Raw genomic sequence first — 22,389 nt, 5'->3', positions numbered from 1 at the left:
AAGGGGAAAAATTGAATACAATCAATTAGATGTGAAATTTTTTTTAGCATAAAATTTCAAATTAAATATTTTTAATTGCGTATTAAATTAAAATTCTGTCAAATGATTGAGAAAATTTAATTTAAAAAAAAAAAAAAATATTTTGTATAATTTTTTTTTTATAATTTTAACATTAAATTTTTATAAAAATTTTAAAATTGCAATAAATTTTCAAATAAAATTTTTATAAAAATTTAATATTAAAATTTTATTTGAAAATTTATTGCAATTTTCTATAGTCATAAAATAATAACTCTAATAATATTTTAACATAATTTAGTGTTTATAATTTTCCAATGAATTATTTATACCAAATCGATTAGTAATTTCGTTGAATTTAGTAGTAGGATCTACGTACCTGGAGACGTCGGAGATTGAGAAGGTTGACAAGGAGGAGGAGGAGGAGGAGGTGGAGGCGGTAGTATGGGCCAGGTTGGATTAGTAGGCGTGGGTGTAAAGGTCGAGTTAGCTTGCCACGCGAAACTAGGTCCGGGCTGTCGCGTTAGATCGACATTCTGTTGATATGACGGGTGAGCTGAATACTCGGATTGGGGATACCCGTACCAATTTTGATATCCGTAATGATACGAAGGATTACCAGGGGCATTACTCGGGTATGGCGCCCACATATTTTGTTGCGGCTGAGGCTGAGAGTAAAAATGACTTTGATTTTGCGCTTGCTGGTACCAATAATAATTCTGTCCTCTCTGATCCGTCTTTCTAGAGCTGTTCCAAGGATGCTGAGACTTCCATCCATCATTTTTCTTTTGACGCTTCGACGACGGAGTACTTCTATTAGTGCCATTACTTTTATTATTGTTGCCATTACTATTATTGTTATTATTATTTTTATTATTATTATTATTCCTTTGTTTTTGTTTAAGAGAAGCGTAGTACGCCTTTTCTTCTTCATCATCTGAAAACTCTGGATGCTCGTCTTCGCCTACGTCATCACTTGCTTTCATTCTGAGGACAAAAAAATATTATTGTTGTGCAAGTTTAAAGGTGCATTAGAGTGGATGCATTTTTTTGTTATTACTATTATTATTATTATTATTATTGTTATAAATAGTATAAAGAAAACTTACTTGAGAAGGTCAGTCATAAATACAAGAGTTGTATAGGGGGTATTAGGACAGTAATAAACTGTCATACCAACTTTAATATTACTCTCTTCAATATGTTGAGCATTATTAAATCTAACACAGTAATGAGGCTCGGTCACTGGTCCAAATACGTCAAACACACGCCCCAAGACACGTTTACCTTTGTCCACAAATAATATTGTGTCAAAATTAAGAGTCGGTTTATTGGCTTTTGGGGTCACTACAACCATTTGCTCTACTACCCACCCGACCTAAAATTAAATATTCATTTCAATTAATAATACCTATTTAATTACTCTGACTTTCAATAGACTAATAAAATATTACTTCGCCTAGAGGGTCGCAGAGAACTTCTGGAACTGATATCTGCAAATCTTCGATTGGAGGTAGATCATCAAACTCTCCTTTTTCTTGCCCTTTTTTCTTCCTGCAAATTAAATAATAAATTATTACTTATTTTAATAATTATCATTGTGTATTTTTTTTAAATATAAATGATACTAAAGTTAGCCGACGTTTTTAATTTTTTTTAATAATTAAATTAGAACAAAAAAATATTTTTTAAAAATTGCACTGCTAGTTTTTAAAGTTTTTTACAAATGAATATTTTTTTGTAATCATTTTTTCAATAAAAAAAAAATTATAAAAATTTTTAGATGTCAGCTAACTTAATTTTCATAAAATATAACATTAAATTTATGATACTAAAGTTAGCCGACGTTTTTAATTATTTGATTTTTTTTTAATAATTAAATTAAAACAAAAAAATATTTTTAAAAAATTTCACTTACAGTTTTTCAAGTTTTTTACAAGTGACACTTTTTTTTTTAATAATTTTTTCAATAAAAAAAAAATCTAAAAATTTTTAAATGTCGGCTAATTTAATTTTCATTTAAATTTAGCTATCACTTGATAATTTTTTAATTTTTTTCAACAAACATATTTGTTCCAAAAAATTATTTTAAAAAAATTGCATTTTTTAAATTTCTACCTGTCAATTTTTTTTATAACTTATTAGTCATAAAAAATAAAAAAAATTATCAAATATCTGCTAATTTAATTTTCATTTTAAAAATCAACTTACCTAAATTTGTTGGATTGTACCTTCTCATTATCACTGTCCTCGTTTTCGGACTCAGCTTCGGAGGAACTGCTACTACTGCTGCTATCACTGGAACTAGAATCGTCTTCACTGTCAGAACTGTCCGAATCTTGAGTTCGGTAATTTTGTCTCTGAGAATCAGATAGTGTTATTTGCTCCTTCACGATAGACAACTCCGGCTCTGGATCAACAACTGTAATTTCTTTGAGAAAAACTGGCTCTACATTTTCAGAAGTTTTTTCTTGATCACAAATTACCATTTCACTGCTTATTAATTTACTCTGTTCTTCACTATTCGGAGTACTCTGGTCCTCATTTTCATCAACATCATCGTCGTAGGAAGCCGCAATAACACTCAGTGCATTTGTCTTTTCTAAAGTTGACATATTTGATTTTGGGTTGATATTTACAGCTTCCGCATCTTCCTGAACTTTACTCATGATTTTTTAAATTTATGTAATATTAATTTAAACACTGCATTATAATTTCAACTTTAATAATAACACTCTCGGTACGACCACGTGCTTATTGTTTTTTAAACAAATATAACCTGTAATTTTTTAAAAAGCAAACTAGGTGGCGCTTCAGTACATTCTTTTCTTTTAAAAATGGCCCAAGTTCCTTTGCGTGGTAAAATTTGAAAATTTTTTTATTTTCTTTAACAATTTTGTTCCAAAAAATTATTTTTTAAAAATTGCATTTTTAATTTTTTAAAATTTCTACTTGTCAATTTTTTTTGCCATAATTTATTTGTTACAAAAATCCTTAAAATTATAAAATATCTTTTAAATTAATTTTCATAAAATTACCAGACACTTAATTTTTTTTTTAACAAATAAATTTGTTGTAGAAAATTATTTTTTAAAAATTTTTTTAAATATTGTCAGATATTTGCTTATTTCAGTTTTATAATTATTTAATATTTATGGATCATAAATTAATAAATTAAAAACTGTTAAAAAAATATAAATATCATTGTTATAGAAATTTATTAATGCATGATTTAATTATTTAAAAATTAAACTAAAATATTTTTTTTACTTTTAGAATAATCAACACTGAAGTTAAATAAATCACTTTTCAAAATATTGTATCGTTAACGATATAAATATTTAAATCAATAAAATCTATAAATTAACTAATCTCTCGTTAAAATAGTAATAATTGTATCAATAATCCTTCGCCCATTCTGGTGATGAAGCAAATTGAGCAAAGGGTCTTGCATTTTTTGTTCCAACAATTTTACTAATTCAATCCTCACATGTTTCAGAAGTTGACCCACCTAAAAATAAAAAGAAACTTGTAATTAAAATCATTTATATTAATAATTTACAACTACTAATTATATTGAGAGGAAGCTGACCTTGTGTGATTCAACAGCAAACTTAATCCACTCATCAGCGAGCAACAAATAAAACTCTCCATCCTGTTTTTCAATATTAATATCATACCCCGAGAAAAGTACAAGTGGAAGCATAGAAATTATCGAAATTTCCTTTATAAAAACTTTGCTAGTTTTCATTTTCTCCTGATAAACCAAGTACGGAGTCGGAAAATGTTGAACTGAGAAATTAACAGACGACGGATGAATATGAACATACTCATGATCTTTTGAATCTTTAGTTTTGAATCTCAGTTCCTCAGGTTTGGGTTGCGCTGGAATGGCTCCTGTAGACCTCATTTGAAAAGATTTTTCAGGTGTGTAAATTTTAACAATATTAGGATAAAGCGCGGCGCAAAGTAATCCTTGAAGAAGCTTTAAATTATCATTATTTCTGTTTAGTTCAGTTCCCGACATTTCTAAAACTCTATCCACTCCCATGGATCTTTTGTGGATGTCAATCGGCGCGAATCCTATCGATACCAGGAGCTCTAGAAGTTGATGCTTTACATCTGCGATAGTTTGCAGCGTTCTTACAGAGAGAAAATTTTCAAAAGCAAATGCTTGACCTGCGTGGTATCCTCGAGAACTTACTTCTTGCCATTTCTAAAAAAAAAAAAAAAAATATTATTTAAAAAAAAAATTAAAGTTAAATTCATTAAAAAATTTAATATTGAAATATTAAAAAAAAAAAACTTAATATTAAATTTACTAAAAAAAATTTAATATTAAAATTATTAAAAAAAATTAATTTATTAAATTCATTAAAAAAAAATTAAAGTTAAATTAATTAAAAAAAACTTAATTATAAATTTATTAAAAAAAAAAATTTAATATTAAATTCATTAAAAAATTTTAATAGTATTAAATTTATTAAAAAAACTCAATATTAAAAATAAAAATAAAATATTAACCTTATAAGCTTTAAGAATAGTAAGTTGATCAGAAAAAGCAGTGCTAAATTCTTTCTTCTTAGCATCAACACTCTGTCTTTTATCAAAAGGCGTCGTAAAAGGACTTTTATGTGACAAACAAGCCGCGATAGTAAGTGCGGAGTCAACACAACAAAAAATAGCTCCGTACAAAATTAATTTTCCAATTCTAACATCAACAGGTAGCGCAGCTAAATGATGCCCAAGAGGCGTGAGCTTGCACTCAGAATCAAAAGCGCCGACATCTTGAAGCCTCCTGATAGCATCTCTGACACTCTGCTCTTCAGGCGGCTCCAGAATCTTAGCCATGACCTGGTAAAGATTGGGTTGCTTTCCAGCGTTCATCATCTGGATCCTCAGCAGCAGTGGCTCCAACGGAATCCGCTGGATCTCCGGAATGGGCTGTCCTTGGAACCGACTGAACCTATGAGAAGTGTACAGATGAATACAGACCCCGGACATGACTCGTCCCGCCCGTCCTTTCCGCTGCATGGCGTTGGCTTCAGACACCCAGCAAGTTTCCAGGCTCCCCATGTTCGTGTTAGAGTTGAACCTCGTCTCCTTCATCTTGCCCGAGTCGACCACGAAGACGCAGTCGTCAATCGTCACCGACGTCTCCGCAATATTTGTACTCAGGACTATTTTACGCGCTCCGTTCTTGGGCTTCTGGAACACCAGCGCCTGTTCCTCGCTCGTCAGCATCGAGTGCAAAGGGACTATCACGAAATTCCCAGTTCGCGGAGACAGAATTTTGTTGTCGCAAATTGAGTCCCTGGCGGCGGATATCTCGGCGATTCCGGGCAAGAACACCAAGATAGACCCTTTGCGGGGGTAGTCATGGTCTCCGTCGACGATCCACTCCAGGACCTTTTCTATCAGGTCGTAATCAATCTTCTCGGGGTCCATCACGTACAGATTCCTAATGACTTTCTTCGAGCAACCCGGATACCTCCCGATCAGCTGAGACAGCCGTAATTTTTCATCAGCGATGGTATCCTGCGGCGCGCAACCTACAAAAGTATCCAAGTCCGTGGTATCAAGCTCCATCTGGAGGTCCTCCCATCTACCGCGGATCTTCCTAGTGTACTTGGAGTTTTCTTCCAGCGTGTAGTCGCATCTCTCTAGTATTTCCTCAAGGAAAAGCTGATCCACCGGAAAAGTTCGCCCCGGTATCTCCAGAATTGGAGTTCCGTTGAAGTAAGAGAAAAAAGTCTCCGCTTTAAGTGTCGCGCTCATCAAAACAATCTTCAAATCTGGCCTCTTGGGAAGAACTTGCCTCAGAAGCATCAACAGAAAGTCACTCTCGGCACTTCTCTCGTGCACCTCATCAACAATTACATGCGTCACTGATTTAAGTGTCGGATCGCCGGACATTCGCTGCAATAAAATACCCGTTGTGCAAAAAGTCAATCGTGTCCAGCTGGACATCTTGCTCTCCAGCCGAATCTGGTAGCCCACCGTGGAACCGACCTTCTCATCCCGCTCAAAAGCGACTCTCTCAGCCACCCCGATGGCACTAATTCTTCTCGGCTGTGTGCAAATAATCTCCGCATGACTTTTACTATCACCTCTATTGATAATCCAGTCATCCAGAACAAACTGTGGCACTTGGGTACTTTTTCCGCAACCAGTTTCTCCGGATATAATGGTAACTTGGTTGCTATCCACTGTAGCAATAATTTCATCCATCATTTTCCAAGCCGGCAGCTTCTGGCGTCCTTCGATTATTTTTCTGAACTTCGGGTTGCTATTTTTTTCCATGAATCTTTTGCAAATAGTGTCGTCTTGCTTGATGATCTCCTCCTCGGACAACTTACTCTTACTTCGAGTGCCTACGGAGCCTTTCTGGTGATGAGTCGACAGCTCGGCGACTTCTTCAGGAGCTTTGGTGAACAACGACTCGTACATGTCTATGAAATCCGGCTGGTGGGTGTTCAAGTACTCCAACATATCTTCTGCGTTTTCTAAAAGAGAAATCAGAGTAAATAAACATGACTCTCCGTTACATTGCTCAAGAGCTTCTTCGTACAGTCTCTTTACAATCATAAGGTACTTTATGTCCGGATAAGCCATCATCTCATTGCTTTTGTATAAGTACAGGTAAGGCGGCTCGTAAGGATATTTATTAGCTTCTGGGAATCTAATTTCTAGAGAATACTCCAAGTTATCTTTTACAGCGACTTTATTTTCCTTGGGCTCCGGTTGTTGGTGCAAAAATCTACACCTATCTGCAAACCTGCATTTACCGCTCAAAAATAATCTACAAAGATTATTTTTTTTATTATTATTATTATTATTATTATTACTACTATAATTATTATTATTTCTTTTACTATCATTTTTCTTAGCTTTCTCATCAGAATTTTTAGCTGATAAATAATCCAGCTTCAAGTTTACCACCCAGAGACGGTTTCTAATTTTTTCAGAAAACATCTCACCGTAAATTGACTCAAGCGCCAACTTCTCGTCGTTCCGTTTCTCCAGAATGTCATTGACATCGACGTGTTCAACAGAATTGTCAGGTACGCGGTAATATTTCTCGAAAAGAATTTCCAGAGCACGACCCAAGTTCCGGTCACTGTAGGCCAGAGCTTCTTTGCAGTGGTTGGGGTGGAAGCTGTAGCTCTCGAGCTTTGAGGAGGCGAACCGCTGCGTCAGAGCTTCATTGCCCTGAGGAGTTGGGCTCTTGGAAGAGTAATCGACTATCTCACGGATCACCAGGTTACCCCGCTCCATCCAGTACTGCCTGTCCAGGCCGCTTCTTTTGTTGTTCTCAAAGTCCGAGGCATCGCTCAGCTTGAACGAGGGTCCGTAGACGGACTTCAATGTGTTGAACAGTTGCCTCTCGGACTCGTCGGATATTCTCAGCGTCTGCAGTTCGACTTTTAGAGCTCGTTTTGGGGGAGGTAATTTTGTACTTGAACTCTTGGCTGCTGGGGCTTTTTTTTGGGCTCTAAAATAGAAAATCCAAAAAATTTATTTAGCAGATATTTATTACAACATTTTTTTATTAAATAAATTATGGCAAAAAAATTAAAAAATAAAATTGACATTTTAGAAATTAAAAAAAAAAATGAAAATTAATTTAGCATACAATACATTTAATAATTTTTAAAATTTTATAGCAAATAAATTGTGGCCAAAAAAAAAATTAGAAAAAAAAATTGGCACGTAAAAATTTTTAAAAATAAAAAATGCAATTTTTTTTTCAATAATTTCTGGAAAAAATTTTTTTGATAAATAGAATTAAAAAATTTTTAAGTGACTGCTAACTTTAATGTAATTAAAAAAAAATAAAAGATAAAATTTTTCAAAAATAAAATTGCTAATTTCAATGTCATAAAATATTTTTATTTATTTTAAGGTTAGAATTTTAATTTACTTACTCGGTTGTTTTATTTCTTGGCTCCAGGACAATATCATCCATCAGCTGTGCACTTAACTCGTCCATTATTTATATAATTATTATTTTATTTACACAGGTTAAATTATTTATAAATATAAATAAATAATATAATTTTTCTAAGGACATTGATAAAACCAACACCTACTTGACTAAAACAAAAATGACTAATAAAAAACATTTGACACGTGACATGTCAACGCTAATTTATATAAATTTTTAATTGTTAGAAAAAATTATTTTTAAATTTACTATTTTGTTTTTTTATAAAATATTCATTTTTTTTTTTTTTTTTATAAGTTGGTTAAAAATGAGAGTGAAGTTATCTGACAGCTGTCAATTTTAAAAATTTTTTTTACCAAATCAAAAAATTTCCAGGATTGAAATAAATAAACAACAATTTTTTTTTTTATTTGCAATATATTAAATAATTATTAGGTAAATAATATGTGCGACAATATTTAGAGTCATGGTATATACATTTTTGTTTTTTTTATTATTTTTTTTAATAATAATAATAAACAAATTCTCTTACGAAAAACACATCATTGATAATCAACTACATTTGTTATTATAAAAATGTTGTACATTTTTTTTTTTTTTTTTATCAATTTTTAACGTTTACAATTAATAGTCATTTAGATACTTTATATCAGCTATAATTGTATTATTTTGTAGCAAGGACGTATAGACACAATTATTCAGTACTTTTTGGTACACACAACGATCATTCATTTTTTTCAATTTACCGGGTTAACTCGAATTACAATTGTTATTAATTATTAATTATTAATAAGAGGCGTTACAATAATTTTTAAAGCAAAACCTTTAATACAAATTCAATTATTCGATGGCAAATAATTAAAATAAAATTTACATAATCCGCTCCAAGCATTAATTCTACAACAATATTACATATTACTTAATTTTTTTTTTAATTAATTATAAATGATAATTGATCAAGTATCTTAAACAAAAAAAAGAATACTGATCTTCGAGTCTTATGAAATTTAATTATTATAATTGTTAATTATTAATCAATAATATTTTTAATTTGAAACAATTGAAATAATATTATTAAATAAATAAATGGAATTAACATGAATTAATATATAATTTATATATAAAAGTATGCCCTTGATATTTTATATAAACAAGTAATAATTAATAGATATAAATATTACAATATTAAATTCTTTAATTATTAAAATAATTCAATTGATTATAGTGATAAATAAAAAAAGAAGAAAAACATTAAACTAATTTATCTTATAACCGGTAATTAATCACAATTCAAAAATACGTCTTATTAATTTGACAATTATAATTTTAATAATTTATGCTCTCTCATAATTTTTATAAATTTATAATTTGTTTAATATCGGAGCCTATATTTTTTATTTAATTACCATTTTTAAAAATTCAAAAAAAATAAATCGGCTAATGGCGCAAAATATATTAAACGTTTTTTTTTTTATTTATTTACTTTTTCTTTAAAAATATTCATGTATATTTGTCTTATATAATTTTTTTGATATTTATTTATTATTAATTAATTCATTTTTTTTTTTTTTTTTTCCATTAATATTTTTTATTCACAAATTGTTTTTTGTGTAACGTTTAAAGATCACAGGATTTTTTTTTTCAGATGCAAAATCTACTGACAGCGAGTTAATATAATTTATTAAATTATTTATAATAGTAATATTAATTCTAGAAATCTACTTGTATATCGTCCGGTTGATTGTTTATTAATTTTTTTAAATTTATAATTATTTATTATAAATATTTCGAGTATAAGGAAGAACGTATTTTGACGATTAGAAAAAATTTAATCGTTTAAGATATTGATAATTTGAAAAATAGTGGAGAGTAATTAGCCACTTGGATACGTCTTCAATATTATTTAATAATAATTAAAATTGTTCCATCGTTAGTAAGTATATTTTTTCATCAGTCTAATTTTTTTTCATTAAAATTAATGAATTACGCGTGTCGATAGATAACTGGTAAACCAAAAGTCGATAAAAAATTTCAATAAAATCCTGATGGATTTTTTTTTTTAAAGTTGATAAAAAAATATTCTTTGGTTACACAAATGAATTTTTAATGGAAAATAATTTAGTTAGCAAGACTAGAAACAGCTTTTGCAAATGAATCACCGGTTTGTTTAATAGAGAGCCGATAGTTTTAAATACTTATATTAATCAATTAAAGGATCAGGCTGATGTAAAGATTCAGAAGGTCGGGAGAGAACAATTGGAATACAATCGAGATGATTATCTAAAATACTAATCTGGTAACCTAGTCAGAGTCTTCCTCAATGGTAGGTGGTAACATGGCAAGATGGTGAATCTCCAGCATCCCCCGAGAAAGTGCATATTCTGCGAGAGCGCGGTGACAAAACACATACTGATCTGGCATTTGAATACTGTAAGCTCGCTGGGCTCGGATTTTTTCAACTGTACCGCGTATGTCCACGGTTCCTGTGTCTTCCAAGCGAGATATACAAATATCCAATGTACAAAATGTTCCTGAAATCATACCGGATGTTAATAACTGTTGATAAAATTTAAATATAATTTTTAATTACCAGTACGACCAATTCCAGCACTACAATGTACTACAATTGGTGGTCCTCGAGGATGACCAGCCCAAGTATCTCCCCTGCTAGCAAGCAGTTTGGTCTGCTGTTGTCTCACCAACGAAAGAAATTGTAAAAGAGCTCTGGCTGATTGTGGTACTCCGTAGTCTGGCCAAGCTGTGTACAGCATATGACAAACTTCACGGGTTTCTTCAGTCTAAAAAAAGTAAGTTAAAAAACTGTTAATAATACATTTATTTTGAACATATCGCGTTACTAAAGTCAAAAGAACGTATAAAAAAAATTTTTTTTCCAACAGACGCCCTTTTGGCTTTAAGAAAAAATATTTTCAAAGCCAAAAACGGTATATATGAAACAATAATTAAAGTAGCGTCTAAAAACCTCCCAACGTCAAGATCTAATGAAAAAATGGTTTTTGAAAATTGACCTAAAAATACTATCACAGTTGAATTTTTTGTAATTGTCAATTTATGTTAGAAGTTAAAAATTTTATTAGGTAGATTTCTTTAGAAATCTATCTATTGTAGCCGGTCTCATATCGTAATTTTTAGAAAATTTTGTCATAATATGTTTCATTTCATCGAGTAATGTCGAAAAATGGCATTGGCTCAAAAGTTTATATATGTATTTATGTATGTATATATATATATGTATATATATTGCGCCGACAATTCTCAATCGATCGTCATGAAATTTTGTGAGCTTATTCTGTGGATCAATACCAAGATCAAGTTTGAAGATGAGCAAAATTGGCCGGTTAGTTTACGAGTTGTGGGTGTTTAAAAATTTTTTTCATTTTCAAAAAATTTTGAATTTAGTAGATTTTATGAAAATAATTTTCCAGATGTAGAAGATAGATAATATCTATCAAATTTATCTTAAACTTCATTTAATTACCTTCAATATAAAACTATCATTTGTCTAGTTTTAATGATTTTTTTAATTAATTTCGTGATATTGAAAATTTTCAAAAATTTTTCAATGAACGTATTTCGGCCCTTTTTCTTCAAATAATTTTTAGGCCGTAAAAGATAGCTTAAATCTATCAAATTGATGTTAAAATTTACATAATTATTTTCAATTTGAGCTATTATTCGTCGCCCTTTGATACATTTTTCAATTTATTTCGCAGTTGGGAAAATTAAAAAAAATCTAGAATAAATAAATTTTTAGCTTTTAACATCAAATGACTTTCATCTGTTACAAATTCTATTTTTTAGATAGATGTTTTTGAATATCTATTTGTTGTAGTCGGTCTCATATCGTTATTTGCAAAAATATAATAAAAAATATATTTTAGGACATAATTGCTTTTTAATAACGTGTTTTTTTTTTTTTTTTTTTTTTTTTAAATATTCAAACAAGAAATCTACCTATCCATCTCGGGTATGGCCGAATGGCGCTTTTTTTTAAATTATACGCCCTTTCGGATTTAGTAACGCGATATTAAAAAATATTTATCAGCAAGTCTGAGAGACCTTGTTGTTGGTCAAAAGCAGCATAGATATCGTGTAATCCGGATTAGTGTCAACCTCAAGTGTCGTGACGGTAAAACCACCGGCAGACACTTCATCACCTGACTCAGGACCCCAGTACTGAGCGCACTTAGTCCGTCCTCGTTCAATAACTCTGTTAAAAGAATAAATTTATCAGTGATAGTGAGGAATTTATCTTAGCGATTAAAATTAACCCAGTGAATAAATTTTACCTGGTAGTCATGACAACGACTAAAGTCTGCTGTTCCCAGACCATTCGCCAAAAGTCCCCGCAAGTCTTGGGTAATGGTCCTTGGGTGCTGATAAAAGCGTTCTTTTGTTTGTAACCATCCACAAAATTGGCATTGATGTAGTCCGACGAAGGATCACCGTCAACTTGAGACAGACAAACTCTCGAGTGATCGTAGCACAGCACATCGGTGTATCGATTTTTTGGCTGGTTTTGACGCAGTTTCGCGTTATTAAATGAACCATCGGGAGGCCTTTGTCTTATTTCCGCGTACTCAGCTACTAGACCGGCACGTCCGCGGGAGTGAATTGCCTCAACGAGCTGCTCCATTGTCACTGCTTGCAAGCCCAGGTCCCCGTGGAGACTGTCGTCGTCGCTGAACCCGGAGCTCGCTGATGAAGGCGGCTGGACTGGTGACGGCGCTTCATCACTTGCTATCCAGCAGTCTCCATTTGTTATTTCAATGTCGCCGATTGTTACGCTTCCATTTTTTATTTTGTGCTTCTCGCTTATTGGACTTGTTGAGTTGCTACTGCTGACAACATTGTTTGTTGTTTCATTTGTCGGGCTTTCTGCTGCCGACTTTGATGTCGGTGATAGAGGACTACCCACTCTCGGGGTAACCTAGTTCAAAAAATATTTTTTTATTATTAAAAAAATTCTTTTTATTTATAAGAAGCTTTTTTTTTTTAATTTAGAATATAATAATTATTAATTTTCATTTATTTAAAATAAAAATTAAAATTAAATAATTTGTTTTGATTAATATTCAATTTATTATTAAGTAAAATTTAAATAATAAATAATTTTAAAATTTTATTGTAGATATCAAATTTATTTTATAATAGTACTTTAATTTTTGAAAAAAAATTTCATTAATATAAAATTAAATATTTATTTTCAACTATTTTTATTTATACTAATAAATAAAATTTATTTTTTTAATTTTTATAAAAAAAAAAATGTTTTTAAAAATTCGTACTTGTAATTTTTTTTTAAATTTCTACAAATGGAATTTTTTATTAAATTTTTTTTACAATGATTTAATTGCTAAAAATGATAAAAAAATTTTTCGTCAAACAATTTAAGTGTCTTTAGATAAAAATAATTGATATTTCATTAGAAAAAATGTTTAACACTATTAAATTTTAAAAATAAAAATAAATTACCTCACACAATTCACCACCGCTACGATTCGTCATGGACTTGAGACAATGTAACAGCCAGGCTTCATGCTGTATCTCCAAAGTACCGCCTAAACGTTGAGGCAACGAGTCTCGGGGTATATGAAGTGTCAGTTGAGGTATTGACACTGTAAATACACGATCCCGTAATTTTTCCCTGACGAATAAACGTAGAATTTTAAACGGAGCCTTGAACCACAGCGGTGCCGTCACAATCAGGACTTTTTTCAACTTAGCCGGATACCCTCCCTAAAAAAATACACCATAATTAATTACAATCACATAAAAAAAAAAAAAAAAAAAAAAAAAAAAAAAAAAAAAAAAAATACTTAAATCTAAATTTACAGCTCAATAATTTCGGATAAATTTAATGTATTTATTTTATTTCTATTATTAATTTCGCGACGACATTAAACTTGGATTCATTCCAATGACCCAGAACTCTCTTGGAAAAGGTGTATTTTAAAATTACATAAAACGTAATATATTACATTTTTTCTATTGATTTTTCTTGTCTTAATTAAAATTTAATTTCAGATAAAATATTTTATATAATTAAAACCTCCCCCCAAAAAAAAAAGTAAATTATACGTATCAGGTATAACGTCACTCTGGTGTTAATTAATCAAATTAAAGCGAGACTATTATACATAATTTATAGCGGGTGTATAGATCGTCAATAAATATCCACAAGCCGTAATTATTCTGTTAATTACGCAGGAAAAAGGGCACACTTTTATGATTAAAAATAACCACACGACAATTAACAGTCACTCGATACACTGCTCGGGTGATTAAAAACAAACTAATTAAAATTACACGGTAATACAATAATGATTAAATGTCATTAATTGAAGGGAACTTTTTATCAATAATCGTATGAATAAAAAAAGGTTAATTCACAACCGGTAGGACGTAGTCTGTCCGTGAATCGATAACACTCGATTAGTGTTCCTATTGCCAGTACACGTCGGATAGACTCCAAAAAGGATAAAAAGAACAGGAATAAAGCGAGAAACAGCTGGATCGAGCCGAGGTAAAATTTATCCACTACAATAAGTAATAATTGTATACCTCGGATAATTGTATTGAATCTCTAATGAGGTATGCAGATAAAAATACAAAGCAACAAACTAGAGATCTAAAGAAGACTAACGAATACCTTTGTAGAAAAAAAAAGGACGAGTGTACACTATGCAAAAATATATCTACGTATGTATAAATATATATGTGTATTTTATCCGAGCGGTCGTTACTGATGGAGTAGATAGCAAGTTACGACAACGACTACTGACCGACGAACCTCGAGCGTCGTCGTACGCTGTGACGTCTACGAGCACGGACATGCGCGATTTGTCGTCTTCGTCGACGGGTAGTTGCCGAAAGGCCTCAAAAGAACCCTCTTTTTAACTTTATTCGTTTTGGGGTTGCACGACTACTGGTACCGCCGTACCGCGTCAGCTCATCCAAAGGAAAATCTTCTCTTCTCTCCCTTTTCATCTCACAGCCTTCGCCCAGCGTTTTAAGGGGATGAATATTCCTAAAAGTGTGTGTAGGTTTATATCAATGCGTGTATATATGTATATGAAAATTATAATAATCATAATAGTAGGAGAAATAGTATGTCAGTGTGTTGGTACTTTAGGTAAGGGTGAGTGACGTTCTCAACCAAGGGAGAGTGTTATCTATTAATGTTTCTTGCATACTTGGTACGTGTTAGGCACTTTATACATATATTCCGAGGTAATGTATCTTATATTGCACGCAAGGTCTTTAAAAAGTATACTTTAATGCTTTTAAAACTCGAACAAGTATTTTACCTAAAATAAAAAAAAAAATTATTACGGTAAATTTATTTGTTGAAGAAAAAAAATATTTTATTGAGGATATGAATTATTTGTAGAGGAAGTTTAATAATTTGGTCTATTTTTAATTGAGATAACGAGTGTGTTATTTGTTTTATTCTATATATATATATATATATATATATATATATTTATGATGATGATAATAATAAATGATTATCAGAGACTGAATCACAGCTTGATAAATTACCTTGAGTAGTGTAAGAATTTTTTGCGACAAATCGTAATCGAAATTCTGATATTTGCTGTCGGACATATCATAAATGAATACTAATCCGTGTTTTTGTGTATCTGCGCTTTCCAGCGCGGCGTCTAGTTGATAAACTACACCCTGCAATATAAAATATATTAATGTTAAATAAAGCTTGTCGTTAATTAATTACGCTTTGCAGTGCTATTATTTACTCCCAGTCTTTGAGGGATTTAATTTAATTTAAATGTCAAAATAAGAGTGAAGCGCTATTGTAATTCGGAAACTATCAATAGAAGGCTGTAGTTATATTGTTATTTTGAGCTTTAAGCAGCAATAACAGTAAATAATAATAAAATAATATTTTAGCAAACCTGAAGAGTTGTTTGATGAGTTGTACATTGAGGTAGATGCAAGTGTGCTGTAAAAATAGCGATTGCTGCACCTGTACCGTCTCTTGATGGCTAAAACAACGATTAATTTGTCATCATAATATGTGTGAATAAGCTGATGATGTAATAGTCTATTTTATATATCCTATATTGTATCATCATATTATACATCGTGTATATTATATTTTACACATCAAATATATGAGATACATATCATTTTTAATACTGAGGAAAAATTTTTGATAATTATTTATTTTTTAATAAAAATAATGACACTGAAGCTAGCAAACGTCTAAAAATTTTTGATTTTTTTTTTTTTTTAATTAAATTACAACTAAAAAGATATTTCTAAAAAATTGCACTTGTAGTTTTTCAAGTTTTTTACAAGTTTTTTTCAATAAAAAATTTCTAAAAATTTTGAAATGTCAGCTAACTTCATTTTTATTAAAAATAGATTTTTTATTTTTTTATTTAAATATTTTCTTCTCAGATTAATAAATTGATATGCATAAATATGTGTGTGTACTTTTATCAGATGTATATTTTGTAAATAATAAACTTACATTAAATTTGTAGAGAAAAATTAATTTTAAAAAATTGCATTTTTAATTTTTTTTAATTTATATGTCAATTTTTTTTTCCATATTTTATTTGTTACAAAAATGATTAAATATCTGCTAAATTATTTTTTATATTAACTTACCAGTACGGTAAATTTACCAGTACGTAATTCTGAAAGAAGTGGCTCTTGAGTTGGATGAAGAGTTGCCAAACCTTCACGACGTCTTGTTGCCTCGTGTTGTTCATACAACGCTAATGCACGTGGTACTTCAAATTTACGTGCTGTCAAAAATTTAACAGCCGTACTCCAGGACACCGGGCTTGCTCTTCTACCAGCGCGACATTTATTTACCGCTTCAATAAATTCTTTTGTTGCCTAAAAATAAAAAACAAAAAATTAAAAAAAAAAAAATAATCTTGTGTCATAGATACATAAATAAATTTTCTAAATAGTTAATAAAATTTAGAAAGCATTTCATAATTTTTAGAGTGGAATAATAGCAAATTACTCCTTAAGTATAAATAATATAATAACACGTTACATATAAAATTTTACCCGTGTATTATATTTTATTGTCGATCTATTTATAACCGAGCAATCGATTGTAGTTAAAAAATTAAAGCCAGTTAGATGTCAATAACTCTTTAACTATTTTTATGTTTTATATCATCAATTTGACAATTACTATTAATATTTACTCAAGACAGATTGTTATAAATAAATTAGATTAATTATTATAAGGCATATAATATAATGTAGTTATAGATGATATAAAGCATCGGAAAATCCAAAGGCTCTAGGAAAATACATATTGAATATTTTCCGGTTTATTACTCGTAGTCTCAAGACATTTTTTGTCATACATGCTTGGAATACCAACATTACTTCCGTTAGTGAGTTGCCCCTCTCATCCCACCGTTATTTCCGGTACCCCACCCTCTGTATTCTATAATATTGCCTCTAGATGCCGAGGATATTAACCACGGACAAATTTTTTTTATTAGACAAGACAATAAATTACAATTACAATTATCATCTTCATGCCAGTGACATTAGATCATTTGTTACCTTGTCACTATTTCTTCTCACCGATTTATCTATCATTTTTTAACCAATTTATCTTCCTAAGCGTAAAAATAAAAATTAATTTTAGATTATTAATAATCAAAGAATAATAAATATAAATAATTATTCTAGACAACTTGGAGCTGTCATAAAGCCGCAAAATGACGTTTTGAAAATTATAATAAAACTTTCAGCGAAAAGATAACTCTCATTGATTTACACTCTGGTATTTAGCATGATAAGGTAAAAAAAAAAAAAAAAAAAAAAAAATAGTTAATTAGTGATGTGTAATAAATAATAAACTCACTTGTTCCTGCTCGACGGTCAATGCGGCTGCCATCTTTCTTCAACACAAACACAAACACTCTTTAATTCTCCAGTCTCCAGTTATCCAGCACTCAGTTTTAAAATTCGCATTCGCAACTAATAAATAAATAAATAAATAAATAAATTATTTAATTAATTAACTATTAAATTAATAACTAAATAAATGCATTATTGTCAGGTTATTATTGTTTTTTGTTTTCAAGTGGAAGCCACTTTAGTTGGTAAAAAAATAATAAATACGGAAGATAAATTAGTTGTTCATTGCGCGATCACCACGTTGTTACTCCGAGATTAATAAGTGTGTGACATAAAACTAACATCAACACAGCTTTTATTGAAAACCACTAACTATATTAATCCGTCATCAGACAAGAGAGTATACACTCCAATTTTAGTTGCTTTTTAGAATAGAATAGAATTCTATTGGCACTGAGAGTATATTTCTCCTTCTCATTCGGCCGTTTGGAGTTGTGTGGTAGGGGAACTGTGTTATCAGCATGTGAAAAATCTTTCGACTCGCTGATGGGAATCAAATCCGCAGAACCCGCGCCCCGCGCCTTGCAGCTTTGCATTAAAAACCGCTTGGCTGACATCGAGGCCCTTAATAAATTTTGAATTTTTTACATCAATAGGTTTGCTTTTTTGTTTTTTAAAATAACTTTATTATTGTTTCTTCTTCACTGACAACTGTTAAAAATAACTCCAACCGATAAGACCGACCTCTACACTGTCTTGGTAGTTGAGATTTTTTAACTACGGGGCGTTGTCGTAAAAAAAAAATAGAGATAATAAAAGGTTATCTTTTATTGGTGTGTCTTTGGAGAGCCAACGGCAAGCACAAAAAAGTTATTCTATGCCAGTTTACCCGGGAGAAAAAATATTAACCAATAAAATAAAATTAATAATATCGAAATAAATAATTACTGTATTTATTAATTATTTTAAATGTCAGAGCTGGTGACAACCGCGATGGAAACATCTGCCGATAATAAATCTGTGGAAACTAATGAAATTGAAGATGCTGAGAATGTGCTGGCAAACGCGTCTACTAAAGTAAATGATAGCCAGAGCTTTACACTTACAGACTTTGATTGCTCGCAGCAGTCTTTGATTGCTGATAGTGAACTCAAGGACAAAGAGGGTAATGTATTTTATTTATTTATTTATTCAATTATTATTCGCTGAGTATTTATTTATGAGTATTGTGTAGAATTGCCGGCAAAAGCGCGGGAGCACGACGCGGTCCAAGATGGTGGAGCTACTGAAGATTCTGGAGCAAAGACTCCGGCAATTACCGAGGACAATAACAAGGATAATAAAAATGAGAAATCAACGGAAAAAATTGAGAAGATAGAGGAAGAAATTTTAGGGACTCCTCCGGAAGAACGCGTGTCGCCATTGAAGAGGCCGATTGCCAAGAGAAATGGGTCTGAAGAGCCTGCGTCGAAGGTTCAAAAAATTGACAGTGATGCTGCTCCAGAGTCGCTTGACTGTGAGAATTCTCTGGAAGACAAAATTCCTGAGGAAGATAATAAAGCGAAAGAAAAAATTGGAGATGCCAACGAAAATACTGTCAAAGCTCTTGAAGAGGTCCTGGAGAAAAATGTTGCGGATCCTGACAAAGGTGAGACACTTCAGGAACTGTCGCAGGCGCTGGAGAGTGTCTTGGAGGACAAAAAGGTCGAGGAAGACGAGGCTAAAGACACGGTACCCAGTGAATTAATTGCAAAACCTAGCTTTGAGGTATCAAAAAAATCAAGACAGAGTATAGAAGTTATTTTTGATAAATCTTTAGCGCCAACGAAGCCTAAAGAAGTTGTCGAGCTGGACGAGGACGGAGAGAAAATAGTTCTTGATTCTTCCCAGGAAGATGAAGCCTCCCAGGGCTCGGACTCCAATACAATTGTCAATAAATCGAAAATATCAAACGGCACTAATTCAACAAAAAGCTCCGAGAGTGATCGAACTGCCAGTGTTCCCTCGGATTTGAGTGACGAATCAGCAAAAGTAGATATCATTGTCAAGGACAACGTTCCAGTGGTGACACTGCCCAGCGATAATGAAGCTGACATGTCAATCGAGGTTAAAAAAATTAAAACAGTGGAAAAAGAATTCACTGTAATTGTAAAGGTAAAATGCCTGCTGCACGTCGATAGTCAGAATTATAAAGAATGCGTCAGTAAGGAAGTTACTTCAGTTTATTGCGACAATTATGGAGAACATTACTTACCGCCCAGCCGTATCAACAGCGATGTGTCTAACATGGCAGACGTCTCGGCATCTGATACTAAAGACCCGACTTCTCCGTCGTCAGTGACCAGCAATACTCAGCTTCCTTACGCCTTACCAGGTAGCCGTCACTCTATTATATCAACAATAAGTTCTTCCAGTTCTTCCTCGTACGCGTCTTCGGTCAAATCTAACGACTCTTCCACCAAGTTAAATCCATTTTCTTTGCCTCGAGGATTTGCTAAGCATGCCAAGAAAGCAGACATGAATACTATCGATGAAAGTTCCGAGTCTCCAAAGCATGGATGGCGCAATATTGACTTGATCACAACCAGCGTGGTAGATCATTTGAACCATGAAATAGCTACCAATGACCTGTCTGCTCACAATGGCAGCAGTAACGACATTGGCTCGCTCACCAGGATCACTTCCTCGACTCCGGAGGCTAAAATTTTGTCGACTCCCAAGAGCAGTAAGAAGGGAAAAGTTGCTAAAAGGACCAAAACTCGCAGCACCAGATCAAGGGCTAATGGAGCCACCAAGGCTGCTGCTGAAGAAGCTATTCAATTGCAGGAAGAAGCCAAACGACAGAAGGAGAAAGAAAAGGAGAAGGAGAAAGACAAAATCAACTCGAATGTTTCAACGCCCAGCAGAGCCAGCTCTAGATCTTTGAGCATTCTCAGGAATCAAGCGCCTGTTAGCGACGAGGAGTCTGACAGTCGTATTGGCAAACTCTGCTTTGCTAAATGGTCCGACGGGACTTTTTATCCAGCGACAATTGTCAGTAAAAATAAAACAAAGTTGAAAGTTATTTTCTTTGATGAAAAAACTAAGATAGTCGCTGAAAATTTTGTGTATGTTATCATGGACACGCTGTTGCCAAATACTTTAGTTCACGCGATGGTAGTTGACAAAAAAGAAAAGTATGACACTGCTGGAGTTATACAGAGAGTTGAGAAAGTTGATGGCGAAGTTTGGTACCACGTGGAGACTGAGGACAAGGGAAGGGTACGTAATACGACAAAAGATTTATTTTTGACTCCAGATCAATTCAAAATTCTAAAAGAAACCGAGCTGGTGAATCCCGAAGCGACTCCACATTTTGAAAAAATAACTTTGGACAATGTAATCGAGGGATCTCGAAGACAAAAAACTAGTCCGTCGGCGTTGAGGTCTCGGGGACAGTCTCAGAGCACGAGTGGAAGCAAACCTTCAGTTTCAGAGAAGAAAAGCTTTGATACTTCTGACTCAGACGCCAAAAACGAAGATGTCACTGAGCTGGGTGAGATAAATCCGGAGATTGCGGGAATTTCAAGCTCGTCTACGTCCAAAGGTCCGTCTAGCAGGATCAAGGGCAAGGGAAAAAGTAAGAAGAAGACTGATGATGATGAGACTATCAAGAAGTTTGGACCAATTCCCCCGGCTGGGTCGACTCTGTTCAAGGGGATGAATTTTATATTAACTTGTGCGCCACTGGAGAGTATTGACGCCATAAAACAAGCCAAGCCAGTGTCGAGTGAATACTCTGAAGAAGGAACTGACTACGAGCGCGAGTGGTCTAGCATTCCATTCCTGCGAGAGAGACTGGTGGATCAAATTACCGCTGGTGGTGGGCATGTCTACAACTCGTTTGATGAAATCCCACCAGCTGAGTACAAAAAGACCAAGCTTATCACCAACGTTCCCAACATCACAGCCACTAGCTTGCTGTGCCTCTCGGTAGGCATCATGCCGTACAATCATCAGTGGATCATCACGTCTTGCTTCGCCAACAAACTCGGCAGTCCCGAAGCGTCTGAGCTGCCTGCTGGGTACAGTATCAGGCTAGGAGGCTATATCAAGAACCTTGAACGCCAAGGTAACATGCCTTTCGAACATCTCAAAGTCGTGGTACCAAAGATATCTGTCTCGGAGTCGTCAGTTAATTTCTGGAAATCTGTCATTGAAAACGCTGGAGGTGTTGTCCAGTTGATCGAGTCACCCAAAGACGAATTTTTCGACGCAACTGTCGTGGTGACTAATCAAAATTGTCCGGGTTGGGTCGAGGAAAAGGCTGCTAATTATGATGTTCCTCTGGTGTCTACTACCTGGGTTGTACAGTGCATCATCGAAGGCGCTACTGTTCCAGGTTTGGAAGAACGCTGTAAACACAAAAAACAAATCACAGAGACATCAAATTCGTCATAAAAACTTTTATCAGATATTTTTTTTCCAATTATATATTTTTTATTATAATATCTTTTTTTTTTTGTATTCCATCAGAGGTTCATATTTTACGTTAT

General features: G+C 32.5%; 4 protein-coding genes across 5 annotated transcripts; 1 reads left to right on the top strand and 3 right to left on the bottom strand.

The window, feature by feature from the left end:
- Positions 1-299: 299 nt before the first annotated feature.
- Positions 300-2,790, bottom strand: LOC123261126 (H/ACA ribonucleoprotein complex non-core subunit NAF1). Its single transcript, XM_044722624.1, has 4 exons — positions 2,230-2,790; positions 1,473-1,572; positions 1,128-1,396; positions 300-1,005 (listed from the first exon to the last, which is right to left on the bottom strand). The coding sequence occupies exons 1-4, from the start codon at positions 2,685-2,687 to the stop codon at positions 390-392; spliced, it is 1,443 nt and encodes a 480-aa protein (XP_044578559.1). The 5' UTR covers positions 2,688-2,790; the 3' UTR covers positions 300-389.
- A 432-nt stretch (positions 2,791-3,222) lies between these two features.
- On the bottom strand, positions 3,223-8,135 carry LOC123260672 (putative ATP-dependent RNA helicase DHX57). Its single transcript, XM_044721917.1, has 4 exons — positions 7,947-8,135; positions 4,543-7,513; positions 3,611-4,234; positions 3,223-3,529 (listed from the first exon to the last, which is right to left on the bottom strand). The coding sequence occupies exons 1-4, from the start codon at positions 8,009-8,011 to the stop codon at positions 3,386-3,388; spliced, it is 3,804 nt and encodes a 1,267-aa protein (XP_044577852.1). The 5' UTR covers positions 8,012-8,135; the 3' UTR covers positions 3,223-3,385.
- A 1,799-nt stretch (positions 8,136-9,934) lies between these two features.
- Positions 9,935-18,273, bottom strand: LOC123262081 (tyrosine-protein phosphatase non-receptor type 9). 2 transcript variants are annotated; one of them, XM_044724096.1, is made up of 10 exons: positions 18,119-18,272; positions 17,859-17,974; positions 16,628-16,861; positions 15,907-15,996; positions 15,533-15,673; positions 13,463-13,726; positions 12,277-12,917; positions 12,047-12,197; positions 10,557-10,764; positions 9,935-10,497 (listed from the first exon to the last, which is right to left on the bottom strand). In XM_044724096.1, the coding sequence occupies exons 2-10, from the start codon at positions 17,889-17,891 to the stop codon at positions 10,268-10,270; spliced, it is 1,992 nt and encodes a 663-aa protein (XP_044580031.1). In that variant the 5' UTR covers positions 17,892-17,974; positions 18,119-18,272; the 3' UTR covers positions 9,935-10,267. The 2 variants fall into 2 exon arrangements, with proteins under 2 accessions (XP_044580031.1, XP_044580032.1); XM_044724097.1 differs by lacking the exon at positions 15,533-15,673 and having other exon boundaries at positions 17,859-18,273.
- Positions 18,274-18,659: 386 nt separating this feature from the next.
- Positions 18,660-22,304, top strand: LOC123262080 (TP53-binding protein 1-like). Its single transcript, XM_044724095.1, has 2 exons — positions 18,660-19,019; positions 19,089-22,304. Exons 1-2 carry the CDS (start codon positions 18,824-18,826, stop codon positions 22,292-22,294), a joined length of 3,402 nt encoding a protein of 1,133 aa, XP_044580030.1. The 5' UTR covers positions 18,660-18,823; the 3' UTR covers positions 22,295-22,304.
- The last annotated feature ends 85 nt before the right edge of the window (positions 22,305-22,389 follow it).

This window comes from Cotesia glomerata, linkage group LG3 (genome assembly GCF_020080835.1).
Source record: "Cotesia glomerata isolate CgM1 linkage group LG3, MPM_Cglom_v2.3, whole genome shotgun sequence".
In the NCBI taxonomy this organism is placed as follows: Eukaryota; Metazoa; Arthropoda; class Insecta; order Hymenoptera; family Braconidae; genus Cotesia; species Cotesia glomerata.
The sequence above is the reverse complement of the archived record's forward strand: the minus strand, read 5'-3'. Positions and strand labels throughout refer to the sequence as shown.

What these genes read in the sequence shown, in the direction of transcription:
- LOC123262081 (XM_044724096.1), bottom strand. Translation starts at nt 17,891, where the DNA reads ATGGCAGCCGCATTGACCGTCGAGCAGGAACAA. An exon ending in GCGGTGGTGAATTGTGTGAG is followed by an intron (nt 12,918 to 13,462) that starts GTAATTTATTTT and finishes TTTTTGAACTAG; the next exon opens with GTTACCCCGAGAGTGGGTAG. An exon ending in TGCTGGAATTGGTCGTACTG is followed by an intron (nt 10,498 to 10,556) that starts GTAATTAAAAAT and finishes GTATGATTTCAG; the next exon opens with GAACATTTTGTACATTGGAT.
- LOC123262080 (XM_044724095.1), top strand. Translation starts at nt 18,824, where the DNA reads ATGTCAGAGCTGGTGACAACCGCGATGGAAACATCTGCCGATAATAAA. An exon ending in TGAACTCAAGGACAAAGAGG is followed by an intron (nt 19,020 to 19,088) that starts GTAATGTATTTT and finishes AGTATTGTGTAG; the next exon opens with AATTGCCGGCAAAAGCGCGG.
- LOC123260672 (XM_044721917.1), bottom strand. Translation starts at nt 8,011, where the DNA reads ATGGACGAGTTAAGTGCACAGCTGATGGATGATATTGTCCTGGAGCCA. An exon ending in CCAAGAAATAAAACAACCGA is followed by an intron (nt 7,514 to 7,946) that starts GTAAGTAAATTA and finishes TTTCTATTTTAG; the next exon opens with AGCCCAAAAAAAAGCCCCAG. An exon ending in TTGCTGTTGAATCACACAAG is followed by an intron (nt 3,530 to 3,610) that starts GTCAGCTTCCTC and finishes TTTTATTTTTAG; the next exon opens with GTGGGTCAACTTCTGAAACA.
- LOC123261126 (XM_044722624.1), bottom strand. Translation starts at nt 2,687, where the DNA reads ATGAGTAAAGTTCAGGAAGATGCGGAAGCTGTAAATATCAACCCAAAA. An exon ending in TCTGCGACCCTCTAGGCGAA is followed by an intron (nt 1,397 to 1,472) that starts GTAATATTTTAT and finishes ATTTAATTTTAG; the next exon opens with GTCGGGTGGGTAGTAGAGCA. An exon ending in TTTATGACTGACCTTCTCAA is followed by an intron (nt 1,006 to 1,127) that starts GTAAGTTTTCTT and finishes TTTTGTCCTCAG; the next exon opens with AATGAAAGCAAGTGATGACG.